This window comes from Squalius cephalus, assembly GCF_949319135.1.
Source record: "Squalius cephalus genome assembly, chromosome: 2".
In the NCBI taxonomy this organism is placed as follows: Eukaryota; Metazoa; Chordata; class Actinopteri; order Cypriniformes; family Leuciscidae; genus Squalius; species Squalius cephalus.
Genome location: NC_137123.1, coordinates 61,052,401 through 61,076,414, shown reverse-complemented (window position 1 = coordinate 61,076,414; position 24,014 = coordinate 61,052,401). Strand labels below are relative to the sequence as shown.

The window sequence follows — 24,014 nt, the reverse complement described above, 5'->3', positions numbered from 1 at the left end:
ATTTTAGTGTTACTAGTAAATATTAGTAGTAACACTTTATGATTTGATTTTTAGTCAATGCATTAGTTAACATGAACAATGAGCATTTTTTTTTTACAGCATTACATCTTTGTTCATGGTGCATTTACTAATGTTTGCAAAATGTATTAGTAAATGTCCAAATGAACATTATTGTTAATTGTAAGTTAACTAATGTTAACAAACAAAAACTATACTATTATACTGTAATAATAGAGCATGTTTTTTTTGTGGTTTTTTTGCATTTAACCTCCTGTGGCAAATATTTAGTTTCATTATATGTTTAATGTCACTCTGTAACCAAGAATAAATACATCGTAAATCAACACATCTTTATACATTTTGTTAAGGTGCGTCATACGCCATTTCAGATGAAAAGAAACAACAACAGTACATTTAAAAATGCTGAAAAGGAGGTCATTTAGGTACATGGTACCAAGACATATTCAAAAAGCAGTACGTGACATCAGAAATATTGCATAACTTCTATTAAAAACGCTGATATGCGACTGTGCTCATTTCAGCTCAGAACTATGCTTTGAATAGATCATACATCATTAAAGAATTAAATTAATTCTCTGAAAGTGTTACTCTGAACCCTGTAGAAAAGACATTATTCAAGGCAGTAAAGTGTTCGCAGAATTTTTAGTAGCCTGTTACGTTCATGATAGAAACACTTTGTGATTAAAAAGGTTTATGAAAGGACAGTTTTGTTTCTTACTGTCCCCTCTCAGTTCATTTTCTTTTCACCACCACCAGTCCTCAATGCATTGCAATGCCAGTTTTGTCCATTCTCGATCCATTTCCATTGGAGGACATCTCTTTGCTGGAATTTCAACCTCAGTGTTTTAAAAGCTGGCACATTTTCTTTCCAGAAAACAGTGTGAAAAGCGGTCCTCGGACTGGGGTTCGGACCCAGAGTTGGCTGATATTATCCTGACAACAGCCCAAACACGCATATCGAGAGCAGAGCCAGCGGGACGGCTCGTGTTCCTCCAGTGCCAGAATTCATCTGATCAAAGTCTTTGGTTTGAGGGTGATGGTATCGGTGATTGTTGGTATTTTCCGGTGTCACTGCAAGAGAAAAGAGAAAGAAATGAAAGTATTTCCACTCGACATTCAAAGCGTGTGTTTTCAATGTGATGAGGAATGAGGATAACTAGATCAAGTTCCTGGGAAGTTCCTACTTATGAGTCGTAACCACTGCTGTCTTCAAGTCGTGATGAAACGACGAGAAGAACGCACATGAAGGTATTAATGAAGAACTGTTAAAGCGGATCTATTATGCTGTTCCACATGTTCATCTTTGTTTAGTGTGTAATGTGTGTGAAAAAGCTCTGCAAAGTCACAAAGTGTCACTATATCCGTTTCTGAACTCCCTGAAACGCCTCCATTGAAGTCTTGAGTTTTCTTCCTGGAACGAACACGTCACAATATTCCTCATTTAAACAATCTTTATTAATGTTAGTTCACAGTGCATCAACTAACACAGATGCATTGTTTGATTTAGTTTCATCATAATGTTTAATGTATCTTAAAAGTCATTGTTACGACCTGTGTTTATGTAGCCTATTGTTTTCCTCTTCTCTTCCTTGTTTTGTCTGATTTTTAACAGGTTGTCCAATGATGGGCTGTAAGAAAGCCATTGGTTGTCCAGTTGGGGCGTGGTCTTTATAAGGACGCTGCTGGAACTTGTCTGGGAGCTCATAGCTCCGGAATCCCTCCTCCGGACGATGATCAAATTTGAGTGTATTGGTGATGTTAACTAGTTCAAGTGAACGGGCAACCTTTTGTAACATCTGAAACCGTTTCCCCTTGTCTAAACAACATGTCCTAAAAAGTGTGGAGCGTAGGGGTGTCCTGCCTCGTTTATTTTGAAATTGGTTTGAGCTCTGTTTTTGGCAGGGATTTAGGTAAGTTAAATGCATTTTCTTTTGTTATTGGATTAGGTTAGTAATTCTCTCCTCTTTTCTTTTTTTTATATTGTTTTGTTTGTTATTTTGGCCTTTGGGACACCCTGAAGAGATGCTCTTTATTTCACTTGTTATTCTTTAATAAATGTATTACTTTTTCTGCTTAGATTTTGTGCATGTGTTTGATTATTTGTTGCTGGGATTCCATTACCACAACCCAACATTATTTATTACGCCTCTTTAGTGTTTTCTATATTCCCCTATGCGGCGTAATAGTCATTCAATTGTTAGCTGCAAGTTGGAACCACTTTTCAAAAAAGGTTTCCAACATACATTCAGTGTATCCACCGGAGTCATTAAAATGGATGTACGTAACAGACGCTGTCATGTATATAACAAAGTGTGCAATGCATAGATTCCCATCGTTCCTGCCAGAGGAGCTTCAAAGCCAAAAACTACATCTATCCCCCAGTAGGATCCTGAAAAGGATGAGAAGATATTTCCAGGAAAGATATTTCCAACCATTTTGTTTGTACATTGCATGTATTTTTTTTAAACATCATTCTTTACAAGAACTGCTCACATTTCTTGGCATAGGACCGCTTGGGAATATTTATTTTAACTCTGATATGTTTGAATATGCTTGGCAAACCATAATCCATTATTAACGCAATAGAAGATTTAGATGGGACCATACATAATCAAAGAGCAAACAAAAGATATTGTGAGCGATCTACGCGATACACACTTGCACAAGGAGCGCACACGTTCGCCAGGGTCAGCAAAAGCCATTGACATGACTCCCTCAAGGAGCCACAAATCATGTTTGAGCTTTTGTCAAATAAATCTGTGTGGACTGAAATTAAGCAGGTATCGATCGACTGCTGTGATGTCCCCAGACGGCCATCTTAAGGGCTGATAGGAGACACGCGTGGGGGTCTGACTGAAGACATCGATCCTCAAGCGGCTTCAGAAGCTCGATGAGAAGCGGCAGCATCCGATGAGACGCTCGTGAGAGAAAACATGCCAGTGGTGGTCGAGGGACAAATCCTGTCCATAGTGCAGCTCCTCAAAGTCCAGCGCTGCTTTCATAGGTTTGACAACACACAGAGCAAACAAAGATGAACAGAAGGGGTCGAACGTCTTATCTAAACCACCGCTGATTCTGATAGATCTTCAAAACATAATGAGAAAAGCAGATACAGGAACTTCTTTTTGTAAACCGACAAGGGGATCTGATAAACAATGACCTTACATGCTTATGTTGCGGCACAAAGTTGAATTCAACATCCCGTCAACTCTTATTGACAGTACACATGAATGAAATTGCTGCTGAAAATCACTGTCAATGTAAACGTCTTTTTCAAATATATATATTTTTTAAATGTATATATATATATATCCCAACTGTGGCAGAACCATGTAGATTCTGAAGGGCAGTAAAAAAAAGCAAGCATACACACACACACACACACACACACACACACACACACACACACACAAATGTGTGATACTCGAATACATTTATTTAAATGTTACCAATTACCAAGTTTTAAATTACTACTTTTTCAGTGCAAAATGTCAAATAAATAATTAAATAAATAAATAATCTGTATTTTGTTGATGTCAAGGACTCTTGGTTGGTGTCCCATCAAACTCTATATTAAGCAAACGAATCTGTCACTCAGTTAAATTAGACAGGTGTCAACACAGACAGGTTGCATGACATGCTTTCATCCTCAAAAATCACGAACAAAACCGCACAAACTTCAATCATGGTACCCTGCTGTGTCCTCGCTTGATGTCCAAAGTAATATATGCAAAACCAGAGCCGCATTTACAACATGTTTGGCTTGTAGTCCCACAATTAAGAGAAGATGTTAGAAATCTGAAGCCGCATGCGTGACTGTTGCACAGCTGTGCTGGTCATTACGCCTCGAGCTGGGAGCACTGGTCTGATTACTCTGTCCCACCGGAGCCGTGTCAGACCCCATTAGGAGACGGAAGACAAGAGTGATGACCCATCTCCTCCGATGCATCCCTCCTTTCCTCCGTCTCAGCACACGCCGGCGCAGGAATACCAATGACTGGCAGCCTGTAATCTGTGAGCGGATGCTGATTACTTTCTGGACACGCACAGAATGCATATCAGGCGCAGGGTAGAGACAAACGCGCTCAGATGTGGCCAGGAAAGCCAATAACGACAAATGGATCTCGCTGCCTGGTTAAAGGGCTCAATCAATATCTTTCCAATTAGAATTTAGCTCAGCGTGGTTTTGAGTCTGAAAGAATGAGCCATATGATCGCTTTTAATCAAGCATTAATCAATTAAGGTCACATTTACATTTACAAATTCACATTTCGAACACAATGGGACGCAGTGTGAGGATTGTACAGGTTTGAATCTGGCATCACAAAATGGTAAATAAAAAAAAAAAAAAAAAAAGTGTCCTCGTTTGTAAATGGCTTTGGATGATATTCCAAAAATTCCTTTTAATTACATTGAACAATTTTAAACTTTAGCTGTGTTTCCATCCACCTACACTGAAAAAAAATATTCGTTGAAATTAATAAAAAAATGTATCGTGAGTGGTTGCATTCAATTTATTTTATCTACATTGAAACAAATGCAGTAAGTTGAACTAAAATTGATTAAGTTCAACTTAATGCATTTGTTTAAATGTAGATACAATCAATTGAATGCTTTTATAGACCACTTACGATATTTTTTTTTAATTAATTTCAACGAATACATTTTTTCAGTGTATTTTTACGTGCATTTTGGGATATTGTATACAAAAAAAATGGCTATATATATATATATATATATATATATATATATATATGTATATATAGAATTTCTATTATTTTCTCTTGTCACTTTCTATCACTTTAAAAATGTCTAAAAGTCCATAAATAAATATATATAAACAGACCTGTGCTTTGCTCTGCTTGTGTACTGATACAGTCATCTCGGTTTATCTTTAGTGAGTAAACCTGATGTCCCTTTTGCCCAGTTGATTCTCTACAGTCTGTTTCGGCCTAAACAAACGCTACACAACAAGCTTTAGCACCAGAAGAGTTTCAGATAATGCTACAAAGACAAAGTTGGAGGCTGATATAAAATCAATGCAAGTTAAATCTTTCAGACCTCTGAGAACAATGATCAATAACACAACAACCAGGAAGGAAAAAAGCCGAATAAAGAGGCTGTCGGTGGGTGGGGATGGAGAAGTGAGTTGTGGCTTGTCTTACACAATATGCCCATTCTGACTTTACAAACACAAATAGAAAACGCAAAGAACCATGCAAGCAAATCTTTCATTTTAAATATGCAAATGCATTAATACAAGAGACTGAATTCAACACACTGAAGTTTGTCATCTCATGTCTTTCTTCAGATATTCCATGGGAGCAATGTAAACATTTCCAGCACTGAAAATATAATCTCAAAAAACGTCTTCATTAATGATGAATTCATTCATATGTGCCAGAAATGCAACCACTTGGCATGGAACACGGCACAAACCAGAAAGAAACATTAAGATATGCAAGAGTAATTAAGCCAAACAAACAAAAGTTATATTTATTTATTTTTGTTCAATGTCCAAATTTGTACAGGCAGTATGAATGAAAAAAAAAAAAAAAAAAAAAAAAAGATCTATATAAAACAAATCATACTGAAATGTATTTTGCAGGCAGCATTCCTCATGTCACAGCTGTGATTTTGCTTTGGGAATGAGCATTGCTGACGAGCTGTTCTCTTAAGGTCAGTAGAGTCGCTGTACGCTCATCAAACGCCGCTGACAAACACTCCACACACTGCGACTCACAGCACTTCCATTCAAACGCCAGCACAAAAGCTCAAGGTTGACGAGTTTAGTCTGTGTTCCACTTCACTTTTGTGATGTATACTCATCACTCGCTATAAATATATATATATTCAGTGGTGTGCACACTTGTGCATTTTATTGAAATGTGTCTCTGAAATATCACTTTAGTTTTTAGTAGCATTGCACAGGTTGTAATTTTTACATCAAACGTGCACGAGTTCTGATTGGCCCTGTTTATACCTGGTATTAAGATGCATTTTGGTCGACCGGATCACAAGTGGACGACGCTAAATACAGGTGTAAACGGGGCCTAACATGTTTTGAGCTTGTCCACTTTCGACCAGATTGCTTTCATAGTTAAAACACTCATGTGGTCAAATGTGTTCGAACAGCCACAAAAGACTGTCTACTCTCCGTCTACTGACCTAACGCGTAAACATTATCGGAAGTGCACTAGCCAAACGGGATTTAAACTTTGTCGGCATTAAGATCCAAGTTTGGTTTGAAGATAAAAAATGTACCAAGCACAATGTTCTCTCACCACTCTTGATTTCTAACACACACTCACAGCGTTCGGCTGTCAGAACAGAAACGAAAGCTGATGCTCTCCACATGTTTTTCCGTCGTTTCCGGTTGTGTTCATATGTAAAAAAAAAAAACATATTTTGTCCATTAGGTCAAAAGATTTGAAAAAGCCTATACATTTACACGCCCATAGACTCTCCCCTCGAAGAAAGCAGGACAGAATTGTTTGAAAGTGGACAAAAGAGACGGATTAAAACACCAGGTGTAAATGTGTCTCCTTCGTCCATTTTGAATTCCGATCGACCAAAACCAACTCAATACCAGGGATAAACAGTGCCTTTGTTTCAATTTTTACATCACAAAAAAACAGCTGTTTTAACAGTGTAAATACTTCTCATAGCCATCCACGGTACCATACTGATACTGGAGTAAACTTTAAATGTATCAATCAATTGAGCAGACTTTCAGGAATCTTTTCAGAATTGTGGCTATTTACCACAGTTTTACTGGCATTTCTGTAGAATCTGTGGTCACAATTACTGTTTAGATTTAGGACACGCAACAGGAACGAGCGCAATTGACAATGGAATGCGTGGAGACTTGCGTTAGTTGATTAGTCAATTTAATTGATTTATGATGAGTTGATATCGCGTTTTAATATGCTCCCATTCATAGAGATTTGTTCATGGATAACAAGGCTTTTTAGGTTGGGTGAAGGTTGGCTTGGGTTGGGTTGAATCTGCAATCTCTGACCCAGTTTGTTTGGTGTCTGCAATACGCTGTGTTTTCAGCCAACTGGAAACCTGCGGTGGCGAAATACTATTGGATAAGTTGGCAACAGACCAAAACAAAAACAGACATTGCAACAGAGAACGCACATTTCCAAGAAAAATAACTGGCTGTAGAAGTGTTTTTCAGAGAAACGAGTGAACTTAGCGTGTTTCCTAAACATCTGCAAACATATTATGGTATTTTGATGCTTTAGTACAGTCAAAAACGTACATACAGCACCTTTAAGTAGCTCTTATAAACGTGCCTTAGAATCAAAAACATTACTGATGTGCATCTTGAGACAAAACAATGGCATTGACATTTTAAGATACATCAGTGCAAGTTGCTTCGAGTTAAAACAGCTCAAACATGCATTTTTGTCTGAGATTAGGACTAAGCCTTGTCTGTGAAACCGTTTAGTCCGTCCTTGGGATACTGCAGAGATGAGACATCTACACAGAGCAGTGCACACACACACACACAGAGCTCAGTTTTACATCTATTTAGTAGAAAGTATGTAGTGCAACAAGCTTAAATATGTACCATGAACTGTATCGACTCCTCGAATACAACATTCAGCAGACTGAGGCTTGCTAATAGAGACAGAACATGAGGAGAAGAAAGAAGAGGGGAGTGGTGTCGTCTCGAGAGCACTCATGTTTCCGGCTGTAGGAGGGAGCGGAGAGGAAGGTTTATCCGCATGAGACCCGTGTGTGTGAAGCTGGCAGAAAGCTCGCGCTCGCCCACCCGACAGGCTCAGGAGTCCACCGCTGCTTCACTCCATTCATCCACAGCCCCGCAGGACAGCGCGGAGCATCGCCTGTGTCCAGTATCCCTGTGCATGCTGGGATTCGGTTCATTCTGCTCCAGCGGCTTTGTGTTCACGCAGCGTTTATTGTAATGTCCGTGAACAGATGTTAAAACGGACAATCTATGAGTCTTTTAGTTGATCGCGAATGCGTTCCACTTGTGCTCAATAATGCTTTCCACTTGTGTCTTTTCTTTAAACTCAACATAAAATCAACGTTTAATTCACCTTTGTGTTCTTATTAGTCACCTTCGCACATGAAACCTGTTAGATTGCTGTAAAAATAACAGATTGTATTCTGTTGTTCACACTCGCAACAGCTTTCCGTCTTTTTACCGCATTGGCAATCTTCACACGTCAGCACCAAAATGTTGTTAAAACAAATATGATGTAATCTGGCGGAACTGTTCCAGAATTCTGTCGACTTATGTCTTCATTCGCTCAATATATATATATAGCTGAAATAAAATAGAAGTATTACATGGGAAACTTAGACAAGTTGAAGTTGAAGTATAAAAATGACTAAACATAAAACTGAAATAAAAATAAAAGGTAACTAGGAATATATAAAACAAAAACTAATAAAAATGACAAAAGCATAACAAAATTACTAAAATTTAATTAAAAATGATACTATAAAATCTCATTCAAAATATGAATAAATACTACAATAGTATATAAATAATGCTAAAGTAACAAAATGACATCAAAAATGACATCACTAACCCCTCCCACTTTTCGGATCATCGGATAAAATCACATCACTGAACATCCTAATTCACTCTAACTGGAAATGTTTCACATTTAGAATAATTAGAAATAATTTCCTTTGCATTTCATAGTAATTCCATGTCAAGTCCACAATCTAGGCAACATTTTCTCATTAACCAGTGTACGAAATCCCTATAAGCATACCCCTGCTAAAATAATCCGTATTTATATTTGTGTTAATATATGTTTCTACACCAGAAGACACTTCAATTGACTACATAAATATATTATGAAGACTGCATGGATAAATGATGCAACCCGCATGCAACACTAGATGTTCTCTGTATGGAAGTGTCATGATGATGTGGTCAGTCGCTGGGATGTTGCTAGATCATTTCTACTGTGTGCTTGCTATGATGTTACCAAGTAGCAAAGCAAAGGTGAATCACACAGTATTGATATTCAAAATACCATCACACAATCTGTCACATGAGAGCCACATCAGGGCCGCTGTGTCATTAGCAATGTGGCTTTCTGCTGTTCCGGAAGTAAAGTAGGCTAGAGCTTTTCCAAAAAAAAAAAAAAAATTCCACATTGAATAAAAACACTATTATTGTGGCAAGGTAGAGGCGAGAGACGTGACACACATACTGCTCTGTATGGCCATTACATCACTGTCAATCACATAGCCCATGTAGGCAAGTTAGTCCTGACCTTGCTGATGAATATGAAGAAAATCATTGAACTTCCAGGGTTTGATAGATGATTGAAGGCACACATCATTCACCCGTTCCCCGACTCGTGCCAGTGCAGTTCAACAGCGTTCGGCCCGCCTGAGGGAAGTGCTGCTGATGTCTTCAGAGAAAGACTGTATTCAGATTTCTGCAGCGCGGGTCATTTTGCTTTGAACAACATTAGTTGCGACCTGCTGCTTGGAAATCACAGACATCTGCTCATGCCAATAGCAGGACAACAGAACAGGGATGGATTTTATGAGATGAAGTAAACGAACAATTTAGGCTAACGACAGCAATTTCAGCACACAACACGGTAACTGAACTAAATTACTCCTGTGAAAACATTCGTGCGACATGATGCATTCAAGCAGTTTTAGTGGAGACACTTAAGTTAACTTAACATGTTTATTTATTGTGTTATTTCAGTATTATTTATATACCATTAAGGTTGCAACATTTTCAAGTTTGGAAATTTTCAATGGGAATTAACGGGAATATATGGGAATTAACTGGAGTGAACTGAAAATTTACTAAATTGCAGGTTAGCCTATAACAGGGATCTTAAATATAGTTTGGAAAAAAAAAAAAAAAAACATATTGCAGCATAATCTTGGTTAAAACTTGTTTATTTTATTCAAAATGCATGCTTATTTTGATGTTCAATGAGAGAATCGATTAAAATTCTACTCACCAATAAATCAAAGTTAAACATTTTAAAAAATGATATTAGTTTGCATGCATGTCTGCTTATGACCAAATACAATTTTTATACTTCTGTTTGTAAAATCATCCCAAATTTCCAATTAATTCCTGCAAATTCCTGTTCAGTTTAACTTTTAACTTTTAATATTTCCAACATTCCCCAGATAAACTTTCAAAGCTTGTGGAAAGTTTCCATGAATTTACCGAAAATGTTCAGCACCTTTGCAACCCTAGAGGTTTTTTATTACTATTTTGAATTAGCTTTTATTTTTTTATATTTTCAGTTTATATTTTAATGTTAGTTTAATTTTTATTTGTTTTATGTACTTCTCATTTTTATTAGTTGTATTATTTTTTAAATATGAATACATACATTTCATTTGTTTTAGTTTTAGTTCAGCTTTACTTTTTATTTCCAGTTAGTAATTTTAGTGCTTCAACAGTTTCTCATCTAATTTTTATGTTTTATGTCATTTCAGCTTTATTTAAATTAACAAAAATGCTAATACAAAAAAAAAAAGGAAAAGAAAAACAAATAAAAATAAATACAGAATTCTAAATAAATTAACATTTCGAAAAATGTAATAAAAAAACAAATACAAATTCATAAATACTTTAAACATTAGGTGATTAAAAAACATAAATTGAAATGGAATATGAAAACACTCCATTTTGTAAGTATTTACCAAATATGTAGACTTACAGACTTATATCAAGACTTTTTATGTTCTAAAAAAAGTAAAGGATCCGTAAGCTTAAAACATTCTTCTTTTTTCTGAAAAACTTTACCACTGTTCACAAAAAAGTATACAACTCACAAGCAAAATTTTACAATACGCATTCACAATTAAATCATGCGATTAACTGAAGTTGTTCTATGTTTACATCAAACTAATTTTTAGTTGATGCATCAAAAGATGAATGAGAATCAACACATCTACAGTATATTAAATTAATAGTCACACATTCAACAAACACGACACGTGAGGCTTTTTTTTTTCAACTATTTTGAGAAGTTGGACACAACATCTTGCTATTATGACCAGCTCTGACTCAAAGGTTTTCCTCAATGGAAACCGCAGCATTCAAGTGAGCTTATCTCGTAAACACAGTCATTCTGACATGACTTGAAAGCAGCGTAAGTTTAGGGTCTCTGGGGGTCTAAAAGCCCAACAGCAGTAAACCAGCTCTGAAAGGCTCCGGGTTCCAAGGCCACGATAAAAACAAGGACCTTCAAAGGCTCTGACCCTCCCTAAAGTGGGGAACAGCGGGACGGTTGAGTGGCAAAGGAAAGCAGAGGTGATGCATCTTTCATGAGATGTGCTTCCTCGCAGAAGTAATCCAGGTCAAACCAGATTGACTTCCCCTGATACCGGCGCTGGCAACCTCTCCTGATCCAAAATCACATCGGACTGCAAGCATTCGGGTTCAGCTCGTTTAGATGAACTCCATCCAAAAGAACATCACATTCATTTCTTGAAATAAAAACACCTGTGCACGCATCTAATGAATTGCTTTTGAGCTCTAGCTTCCCTTTTCTGAACGCTCCGAAAGGTCCGTGTCTTTATTTTGCACATCATCAACTTTTATTTCTAATAGTCTGAGAAATACACATGTGAGAAACTGCTTTTATAAAATTGCAACACACAACAAAAGTTCAGCATGTCTGAAAGCGTTTCATGCCGGACTGCTCTCTCTACTTCAGACGAACAAGACGCTGCTTTGGTCTTCGAAGACTTTCAGATGGTGAAACATGAAGTAAAAACTGACTACAAGCACAGCTTCACCAGAACTATTACAAACTCAGTGAGGACTAGAAGTGCAGCAAGCCTTACAAGAACACTTCAGCCAAAAATTAAATTCATTTCTGTATTGTATTTCTCTCTTCTGAAGAATTTCCAAAAAACAAACAAAAAAACAACAACACAGTTTTACACAGATGAAAGAAAGTTTGGAATGACATGGGTGAGTAATTGGTGACAGAATTTTCGTTTTCATTTCATGAATTATTGATATTTCTTGTTTTTAATGCCATTATGGTTCTTAAGACTCCTCCAGCAAACAATCCAGTTTTAATGCTTCAGTAGCGAGAGTTACAGTCTCCTCTGGTCTCACATCAAAAGCGAAGGTGGTTCCACCCCAAAAGATATTCATCAGCTCATTAGCATAGCGGCCTCAGCGGGATGTTTTTGCCTAAAATCACATTTGCATAATGACTTTAGGTTCTCCCATTTACTCACTTCTTTTTCTTGTTAACCTCTCATTAACCTTTTTATTAACAGTCTTGGCACTCGGATCACGCCGAGACTTGTCCTAAATTCATCAAACAACTGGGTGGATTTCTAATGCGGCTCATTAGGCTAAAAACCAATGACATCCCAATCAAAAGTGCAGTTTAATGCACTCTGGACGGGTGGGAAACTGCTGGGTAAAATCGAGTCCAAGAGCCTGTATTTATTTTTCCAAAAACATAATAGGAATAACTGGGAAAACACTTAAGTCTTTCAGTGGAAATTGCTCTCTCAAGCATAAAAAAATATAAACAAGCAATTACAAAGAAATTGTGGAGCAGAACTCTGCGATAATCGATTGAGTTTTGATGGACTCGTGCCACTTCTAAACCTAAAAGTCTGCAGATCCAACAAAGCTATATTTTGTGCAAGAAACGCCGTCATTTTTTATTTACTCAACCCTGATTTATTTATCTTCGCTCACCAAGTAGTCTCTCATCCTCACTCCATCTCCAGCACCAGAAAAAATATCAAAAGCCTGTGATTCTGTTTCATCCTCATAAGTTACAAAGTTCTGAATTTTAATGACGAGCAATTTCCAAACGGCCTCGTCCGTAATGAACCCATCAGACGGTGAGCTGTAAACGCTCTCCGCTACGTTCTTCTGAGAGAAACCTACAGGACACTCAATTGTGCAAACAACTAAAAACAACCAAATACACTCTATTACAGTCTAATGTCTATTTCATCCACTTTAGCCTTCAGCTACAATTCTGAAGAGCTGCAATGAATGTTTCATATTGTGACTGCTTCTATTTGATCGCTTATTCAAAGTTAAAGATTAAAAAAAGATGAAAGAAATCCATGACTTAAAGAAAAGTTTAAAAAGTCTTTAAGCACACAACAATGACAGTATTAAAATGTCATAAACGGTATATTTAAAAGTGTGTGTTATATATATATATATATATATATAAAATGTTATAAAATATATACTTGATTCATTATAAATTATTATTAAAAGCAACTATTTACTGTTGACAAATTTCAAATTTCTACTATCACGTCATTCAACTCAGTCTGACTAGCCACACACACACACACACACACACACAGTATATTATTACTCTTGGGAAACCTCCTGGCATTCTTTTGTTTATACATGTTTTTTCCAGGGTGCTCTGCTGTTTTTTTGGAAAGCTTGTAAACTGAAAATCCAGGCGTCCACGTTCCTGAAAGCTGCCAGAGCTCTGGGTGTTATAAATAGTTGAGCCCCCTTCTTCATGTAGCATTGCCCTACAACTGGGAATTTCAGAAGCCCATAATTTGATTCATGACATTCCTTGAGAGACCATTTATGGTGCGAGAAAGGTACGGGCCGGACGGGAGAGCTCTCGCTTTGAAGTCTGTGCAGATAGCAAATGAATTCCATATGATACAAAATCCATCCCATGCCCTCAAGTCTTGACCATTTTAGGCTATGACTGCCAGCACAAGAACGCTGAGAGGTCTGCAGTGCTACTTCATTAGTTTCCAGTAGAGCTAGTGTTAAAAAAAAGATTAAAAGTGCATAAAATAGTTATAACATGTCTAGATATCAGAAGCTCACGAAGACCTAGCAACCATCCAGAAAACTATGATTTAACTTAAATTTATTTGGTTGGAAACAATGCATTTTAATTACATTAAAACACTTTGAACGCAGAGTGCATTTGTTTCAGAAAATATTAAATCTGTTTAACTTTAGTACTGTAGTACTTATGCATCAACATATACAACTGACATAATATCAGATGAAATAGATTTAAATAATTAATGCTTATTCTTATAATGTTTTGGCAACACAATTTGAATTTGCTATAATTTGCCATATTTTTTCCCCTTAAAAATTAATGAACAAAAATGGACTGTTTCTATTCCTTTCATTTTTTAGGGAATAAAATATTTGCCACAAAGCAGAGGCGGCTTTTTAGCAGTTAGTTTATCTCTAAATGCTAAACTATATTTGGTATTAAAACAATGAGTAAATGAAAAAACAATCTTGCATCTGCATATACATCTGCATTTTTGCCTTTAAAATGTAGTACATTTAGTATTAATGCATTCAGTCCCTCTTTAAAAATAAATAACACAAAATAATACATAAAAGATGTTTTCCACAAGCAATGGACCAAACTGAGTAAACAAACTGACATTTTTTTTCAATATATTAGTAAAAGTAAACAACAATTTCACCACCGCTAACACTAAAATACACTGGAAACAGCATCAAGTGGAAGTCCAATGGGATTTGGATGTCATTTCTGATATATAAGGATAAGAAGGAAGATTAAAAGCTAACTTTCTTTAATACACACAAAGATAATAAAGAGGAAGACAGCAAGAACGATCAAACAAACTACTCACATATAGACGAGAACCGACAATGAACTGAAAGAAACGGGAGATAAATACACAGGGAACTTAACGAAAGACAGCTGAACATAATCAGTAACCAATGAGACTAACTAGCAGGTGATCAGGACTGAACTGAAGCACATGAAACCCACACACAGAAATGAAATGAACACAAGACACAACATAATACTGACAGGAACAATGAAATCCCCTCTTTTGCTCTCCTTCACCCTGTGTCTGATTAAAGAGGAAAAATGAGAAAGAGAGAGAAAGACCTTCCTGCTATGTGGAGAGAAAGGATCAATGAACTCTGGTCCATTATCCAACAGAATCAAAGAGAAGGAACATGTGCCTGTGTTCGGCAGAATACAAAGGGAAGAGTCTGTAAAGCAAAAAGAAGAATGGAAGAAAGACATGCTGTACGGTAACAGGGTCAGAGGTTTTGTATAACGCAAATAAAAGTGAGAAGAGATTCTTAGAACTCTAGACCACTATAGACATGGACAATATTTGACGCACCACAGTCCTTCGAGAAATCCTTTGTAAAAGTCCTGAAGCATTCTTCAAGAGTAAAACAAAGAAACATGTATTATGCATACTATACTTAAAGGGGTGGTTGAATATGATTTCACTTTTCTAACTTTAGTTAGTGTGTAATGTTGCGGTTTGAGCATAAACAACATCTGCAAAGTTACAACACTCAAAATTCAAAGCAAAGGGAGATATTTTCTTTAAAATAAATCGTTTTTTAAGGACTACAACAAACGGCTGGTCGGGACTACACGAGCTTCCTTCTGGGTTAGTGACATCATGAACCCTAAAATTTACATAAACCCCGCCCCTGGAGCACGATTTTTAGAATATCAAGACAGAATATTCTAATCAATGACTAGAAGATAACTACACATCAGCTTCATAAATTCACCAACTAACCATTCAGAAATGTCCTGTTGCTTCTACATGTTGTCACTTCTTCTTGAGTCTCCTTTATTGTCTAAATCTGGTTTGAACGTAAAAGGCTAAAAGTTTTTGAAATTTTCAGTGCATGTGTGTGAGTGCAAGCTGTTGAAGCTCCGCCCTCTGTGCCGGGAGCAGCTGCTCATTTGCATTTAAAGGAACAGACACAAAACGGTGCGTTTTTGCTCACCCTCAGAAATTGCAAATTTTAACATGTTATATAAAAATATCTGTTGGGGTATTTTGAGCTAAAACTTCACATACACACTTTGGGGACATCAAAGACTTATTTTACATCTTGTGAAATGGGCATTATATCACCCCTTTAAGGGAGGGAAGGTGATTTTTGAGAGCAAAAAATCCCATCCCCATGTAGGGTGAGCACCCGTCCCGCTTTGCATTGTACCGCACAGCATTTTCACCCCTTGTCCCGCATGTCGCAAATTGAGAAAATGTCCCGCATTTTCATCAGGCTGTTGGTTTTTAATTATCATATTAAGAAAATGTGCATGCGTTATTTTGCTATATGTTATATTTTCACCTATATTTAACAGATACAAATACGAATAAAATACAATACAATACAAATACGCCGTTTTTTAAATCCTATCCAATGGTTGAAAAGAAAAGAGTAAACACGGTCACTAGTTGGTTGTGACAGCTGTCAATCAAAATGTGGAGCGGTGATTCGTTCCATGTGTTCCCTGTCAGAAAACAAATGGATAATTTGGTCAATTAAAATTTTTATTTAACAGAATTGATCAACTTGTTGATCTGGTTGTGGTTGTTTTAATTCACATCATTTCTAAAAAAATATGAAAGTTTATGGTTTAATATATGCTTAATGTATAAGACTGTCAATGATCTAATTTCATGTAGTTTTATTTTATTTGTTCATTATTTATTTTGTTGGATTTTAATTGGACTTGGTCAGCACTGTTTCAGAAATACTTATCTGCATGATGCCTGCTGCCTTTGGACTCAGTGATGTTGAATTTAAATGACATGTAATATAAAGACATGTTATGTTACATTGTGATGTGATGGTGTTTTCTGGAAGGGACTAAAGAACAAAGAATTTTTATCAGCTGAAAGGCAGAATACAAATGTTTTTAATAAGTTAGTATATAACAGTTTCAGGATATGTTTTAGTGTTGGTAACATGTCCCACACAAACTTATAATCATCCCACATTTGGTTTGTTTGATGGTGGTCACCCTATCCCCATGTCTCAAAGCACATAACATTACACTAACATTACAGCTCTGACTTCTACCATCTGACTGCTGCAGATTCATTTTGGTGTTGATAGTGTTGACATAGAAACACATAAATCTGAGTTTGAGGACGTGAGCAGCTACATGGTATGAAAGTTCAGGAGGAACTGTAAAAGGTGGCTACTGTATGTTTACAACTCTGCATATATACAGTAACAGACATAGGCCAGTAAGAGCTGTGCATATTAAAGGGTAGCCTAGTAATACCAGACTCTGCTACTTCGCTTTGCTTCGTAGAGAGAGTCTGGAGTTCCGTAATAGAAAAGCGTTTTCTTTACCGCCTGGGGGCGCTTGTCTGAAGCTTAAAATCATTGGTTACCCGTAAGCCAATCACATAACGTTTGGTTATGGCGTGTGTTATGCGCATGCTCAGCCGCATCTAACTTCCACTGTAAACACATGTATGATGCGAAAACAAAACCATCGAGCGAAATACCGGAGTGAACATGGCTGTGAACGACTTTTGCAGATTATGTGAAGTAAATCTACGCATCCACGGTACAATCAGCGTCTACGTCACGGCTCTCAGCCCGCCCTCTGTTCGTTGATTGGCCGGCTGTTTTCAGGCCGGAGGAAAACGGAAAGCTATGACGCGGTCTCAGACTGAGTACCGAAGCGAAATGAAATTGAGCGGAAGTACGAAGTCTGACGTAGTCAGGCTAATTAAAGGGATGGTTCGGAGTAAAATCAACCTAGGGTCCTTTGTACCATGACCTCAAGCCAAACACCCCCCCCCCAGAAGCCTTTTTTTCCTTGGTTGAACATTATTAAAGTTAGAGCTTATTTAGAGATATCAGCCGAATGGCTTAGTGCAGGCGCTAATGGATCCAAGGTTGTATCTCGTAAATTACCCCACTAATAATGCCCAGAATGGTACCAAGCTTCTACAGTAGTACAAATAGATTCTGTACTCATAAAATGAGGCATTGGAATAATGAGGCATAATGACATCTTGTGACGGTGCAGCAATGTTCAGATGTGATTGAGGAACCACAGGAGATGTTTGACTTCATCATCCTGACATTATCAGCTATTGTCAAAATTGTTTGCTCCATAGGATGCACCTGCTCTTAGGCTTCATGTTCCTCGGCTAGTTTATGACGGCGCAAAACAATCTCCGAAATGAATGATTCTCGTGAGATGGCATGCCGCCAAAACCATTACAGATCTCCAGCAGTGCTAATCAGCGGCCAATGGACCTGGCTGGCTGAAGGTATTGTTTGATTTCCATCAATTTAGACAAGTCCATAAGAAAGATGATTCATCAAATCCTAATATGTTTTCACCCCAAAATGTTCCAAACTCTTATAATTTCCTTACTTCTGCCCTAGACAAGCACTTTTCCTTTTTAGATCCTACCATTTTTGGCTTTTTGGAACTCACACCATGATGCTCTGAAAACTGGAATTGTCAGCTGAAACACACTGCTAATTGGAAGCTACTCAAATGTGAACACTATAGTGTTTAGTAACTAAAGTAAAACTCCTTTTAAAGTGGCATGTCTGTAAATTCCAGTTTCATCAAGCATGAAATCAAAACAGTGCTCCAATCAGAGTCTTGCAGGAAAAACGAGTATTCTGTCTGAAACGCAAGGATGCGAGACGCCGGGGAAGATGGCAGTGGGTTGACGAGACTACTTAGGCGTAAAGCTGTGTGAGAAAGTTAGACCACAATGCCTTTGTTTACAAACTCGGCACAAGCGAGAAGGTGCCATGAAATGAGCCCCGGAACGCTGACCGTGTGATGTTTAATTAATGCAGCGCTGTCAAGCTTGTTTCACTGCTCATCTCATTCAGTATGGATGAACACAGGAGGCTTTTGCAGTTGCAATGCATACACATGCATACAGTTAAAAAGATCAAATGCGTTTCAAAAGGTAAACATACTTCAAGATGCAATTTTGCTGCTGAAATGGGACTAATGAGGCACTGCAATCTTTACATTTGGCTTTTCTTACGTCTCGCCGTATAGAAAAACCAACAACGCTTATCTGAACAGCCTTAATTATTTGTGATTTTTCAAGACCAGCGGTAAAAACGTGGGTTCAGTCCATTTCAAATATTTATAAATGGGAATGTTTCAGAAGATAAATACTTATGGTTAAAGAAGTGTGTGTGTGTGTGTGTGTTGGTTAGGGACTGGACGAGTGCTTCACCATCTGGTCTAAGTCATCTCCGGGGACTTCTGGAAGTCTCCGTGGCCTACTTGTGAGGATTACAGAGCGGACTAGTCATGGTAGTCAAGGGCCTTATCCTGTAAACACACAGAGATGCACAAAAAAAAAAAAAAAAAAAAAAACCCAGAGCACAAGGACGACTGTATCCAACACAACTCTTAACATTTTCTCAAACCTGGCCTGCTAATGTATTCTGGTTTCAAAGTTCAGCGCTGGATTAAACAAGACTAGAGTGAGATTGCAAGAAGAGAGAATGGAGAAAGAAAGTCTAAAAAAAATAAAAAAATAAAAAATAATAATAATTAGCATAAATCAGATCAATAGGCATTAATACTGAACCCAGTTATCTTCTCTATCTCTTACAGTTGCACAATTCCATCTCAACGGGCTCAAATGTATATGCTTGCAGACGATCGATGCCGAGCATCAGTGAATGGCACCTTTAATCTTGAGCTCAGTGAAGTCAATAGGATTGTGTGGAAGCTGCAGTGATTAAGTGATCGTCTGACCACTGATCCAGCCTCTTCTAAAGAGAGCGAGAGACTGTGGAAGTGCCTGTTCAATCTGTCACAGTCCCAAAGCATCCCATACATCACAGCTCATCACGTGCGGCTCGTAAATGTGCTTTTCTTCAGTGGGTTACACTAGAACAAAGGTCAGGTGGTGAGATTATACTGTATAAACAATGTATAATACAATATTATGGTACATTTTTAGAAAAGACACTACTGTTGTTGTGTCACGAAAGCTAGTTTTTTAGGTGAGAATGTAGTTATTTACACCTCAAATACTGTATGTGACTCATAAATATAGCACCTGTTTTGTCATTTGTTTATACACTTTTGTGATCCAGGCCATCAGCATTTGTCTTTTATAATGGGTATTGTTGTTAATTTTAATATCGTTGTTCAAAAAATATTATTTTATATAAATAATATGGCATATTTGGTATTGAGAAAGGGTCCGTTAGTGATATTGATATGGATATTATTACACTATTAGATTTAATATGTATATATATATATATATATATATTTATAAACCCAACCATTGGTTTAATTTTTTTTATTCAATTTATAAACACTTTATTAGGTTTGTCCATATTTGACCCAAACCCAGCTTTTTTTTTGTGTATGTGTGTGTGTGTGTGTGTGTGTGTGTGTGTGTGTGTGTATTTTGAAAAGAAATGCATTAGCAAAATTCCAAAGTCTTAAGTAAATAATATTCTATTCTTAAGGCATTTTGAAAATATATTCCGAATATATTTAGCCGCACTACATGAAATAAGATACTGTGAGATAATTGAGTCCGTTCCTGCATTTCTTTCTAAAGCAAACTGAGAATAATGTTTGCACCACATGAAAATCATCTACGGACCACTGATCTAGTATTATTCTTTCTTTTCCGTGCCTGGTTTCCTCTAATGACAGCGTCTGATGACCGTGTTAGATTAAATAAATGGCTCATTGTTCTCAGCAAGCCAACACCAGCATTATTAAGCTGCCTACCTGTGTTATGATGATGGATCTCACCTAAAGTCAGTGCGCCCCGCCATGCCAGGCCAAACACACATGCAGAACATGCCAGAGACTGTATGAGATGGAACAATGAAAAAGAGACTCTAGAACGACGGGATGGCAATAATAAGAAAACGGTGACCAATGAAATCAGGTGCTACTCCATTAAAAATGGTATATTCTACACTTTCAAAACGTTTTATTTATTTAACTTTGTCACTTGTGTTGCAGTCTACACAGCACTTCGACCTTGTTTATTTCAAAGGAGCAAGTCTATGGTGAATTGCGGTATACACACAGCAAAGTACAAGAAACAGTGTACAAGAACTGTGTACGAGAAACATAACAAGAACTTTGATGCCTGATGCAATTGTTTATAATGAGATATGCATTGCATGGCAGCAGTGCGTGTATCAGGAAAAGACAAAAAAAGACAACAGTGTCAAGCGTGGCGTGACATTTGACAGCTAAAAGGTGAACACATATGAAAAGTGCTAATAAGCTCATGCATCAACTTTTATAACACCTGGGAAAAGACTGACTTTTTTTTTTTTTGTATCTAATTAATTAGCATTTGTCAACTTAGAGCTGTCATGCTACTTCATTTGTCACCTGTCAACCTGTATCCCAAAAGAGAGCCATTACTGAAGTTATGATGCTAAAAATAAACAAGGACAGTGAAGAAGATCTGCATGAATGTTGCTATGAACAATAAAAAAAAAAACAATATGATTAGGAACATCTTTTTCCAAACCTCCGTCTGGCAGATAGAAACATATGCAAGCTCAATTCTGTTGCTCATGGCAAAATCATTTCCAATGCCATCAGCCAATTCAAATCGAATGGGCGTCATTGACGTGCAAATGTGTGCGGTCATCTCCAACTTTTTAACAGAAAGTTGCAAAATTGGGAATGAGTCTTATGTAAGAAACATGTCCAACTGAGATTAGTTTCAACCATCGTTATAACAGATAGATACCTGTAGAGAGGTCATTTATTTTATCTGAAGAGACCAAAGTAGAGGACAGATGAAGACACTCAAAGACAAAAGCACAACAAAAGTGGTGAAGTAATACATGAAAGCCTTACATGAGAAAAGTGGGTGATGTAATTAATGTGGGATGCAAACTGAGCAAGAACATGAGCGCGAAAGCTGTGGGTGGAAGAAAAGACGAATAGATAAAGAGAAGAAAGAAATTCAGGAGGAGGAGAGAGTACTGGATCATAATTATCTGTACATCTGTGTACAAGGTGCCTACATGTTTTCATAGAGTATAAAGAGTTTTCATGTTCAAGACAGAGTATTTTCAGAGTGTATTGTGTTTCTGTTGAACTTCGTACATGGCCTTGTCTTTGCAATCGGCACTATTAGTACTGCTAATGTTAGTGATTTAAACAAATCAAAGGTCAAGAAACACAAGCAAAACCACCTAGAAATGCAGGCAAGAAACACTGATATTTTCTTTATCTTGTTTTTCCTATCAATCAATCAATCAATCAATTAACCAATAAATCAAATCAAATCGTATAATGTTTATTTTTCTTTCATTTTCACCCTCTCTACCCTAAATTCAAACTCTGTCTATCATACGCTGACCTACATATGATGACTGCCAACCTCAGCATTTAAGCCTTTGCTCAGTTGAATATGTGAACCTTTTGCAAAAGAAAATCCAATAGATCCAATCTAATCTTTCTCACATCACTTCAAGCTGGCACTACTGTCGAGCTATCCTGCCAGAATTGCCATGCTCTATGAGTTCTCTTATCTGTAAATCAAAGCCGCTGTGAATAGGTGAGTTAAATCCATTGGCCTTGCCATAGTCTGTCTTCTCACACACGATGAACTGAGTTTGCAGCAGATAGGAGCAATTAATCAAAACCCCTCCAGAGCAGAGGCAACGTGGGTAAAGTAATAAAACAGTCAATGCACGAACATCAACAGTTTGTAATGAGTTTGTTTTGAGCGCATTCATGACTGAAGATTCTGATCTACTGGCCAGTGCAGGTTCATTTATTCCCTTAGAAACCTAAGTAAGTGCTTCAACTATTGGCAGCGTTCACACTAAACTAATTCCATTAACGTAATATCTGATCTTACAGGTCAGAATCTAGATGCTGTCAAAATAATTATGCTTAAACCAATGCCAAATTGACCAGTTGGGTCAGAAAGCCATGGTCAGAAAACGTTGAGGAGCTTGCAGTGTCAATCATTGTGCGAAGAAAGTCGGATGAGAATGTAGCAGTTCGTTCAAGTTAAACGGCATATTTGGATTCATTAACACATCGCTTTTATTTAACAGTTCAATAGACAAGAAGATAATGCTTAGTGTGTTTTTGCTGCACCAATTTATTTGTTGAATAAATTAGCATTTTTGAGTGAATCGGTTGAGTGAATAATTCAATGACTTACTCGTTTAATTCCTGGATGAGTGAATCAGCGTTTTAAATTAATCAGAGCCAATGCTTCAATGAGCCAATCATAAAGATAGCTCAGTTGTTTAGTTTTTGAATTAATCAATGTTTTAAATGATTCCAAAATTCACTAATGAAGACAGTCGCTTTGCTGTCACCTACTGGCATATCAATGTAAACGGCAGAAAGTGTCATTAGCCCCTTTCACACAGAATCCCGGTAAATTACAGTAAAATTGCAAGAATGACTTTACCGGTAAATACAGAAATATGCAGTTCACACAAAAAACGGCGTTCCGGCTTTTTACTGGAAAGAGACCATTCACACATCAGCTCCAAAATACCGGTAAATTCTGTGATGTCAGTCATCGGAAGTGATCTTTAAACGCCGTGCCGTTGTCTTCCTCCGCCCACATGAGGAGAAGCACTTTAGTTTAACTAACTATTTTTTGACATCTGAGTGAAAGGCAAAATGGGATGATCAAACAGAACGCGTTTATTCTCTTAAAAACACAAGATTGAGCCGCAGCGCTGATGAATGGAAAAGAAGGCTGGGTCTCGAGCACCACACGCTGAAAAAGCTGTGAGACGTGGCGCAACGGTCAAAGATGATCATCTTGCACATATTTAAATAGAAAAACGATTAAAAAGCTTACTGTAAACAGCGCTGAGTAGGGCTGGGCGATATGGCCAAAAAAAAATGATCACGATAATTTTTTTTATATCAGTTGATATCGATAATTATCACGATAAATGTCAAATCTTTATTTCTTTCAAGTTTAAAGGCAGATTTTTGCTCCTAAGTGAAAGTTGTAGAAAGCAGAGTGTTAATTGTGGTTTTAAACTACTCTTTATTATCAGAACATATCAGGACAAACACTTGCCAAACAGGTGAACATTTCACAAATCTGAGGTAGAACATTCAAACATTTTACCCTAACAAAATAAATATCTTAATAGAAAAATACATTTCTTAGTTTCTGCATGTGCTAATTTTTATTTGGTAAAATGTCATATTCTCACTGTT

At 37.1% G+C, this 24,014-nt stretch overlaps 1 protein-coding gene across 1 annotated transcript in view; it reads right to left on the bottom strand.

Annotated features, from left to right (window-relative positions):
* Positions 1-771: 771 nt before the first annotated feature.
* gpc5a (glypican 5a) overlaps positions 772-24,014 on the bottom strand; it is a 160,064-nt gene continuing 136,821 nt past the window's right edge. Inside the window, exon 8 of the mRNA XM_079856740.1 lies at positions 772-1,092. Coding sequence (XP_079712866.1) covers positions 950-1,092 — 143 coding nt within the window. The 3' untranslated portion in view covers positions 772-949. The remainder of the gene's footprint in view (positions 1,093-24,014) is intronic.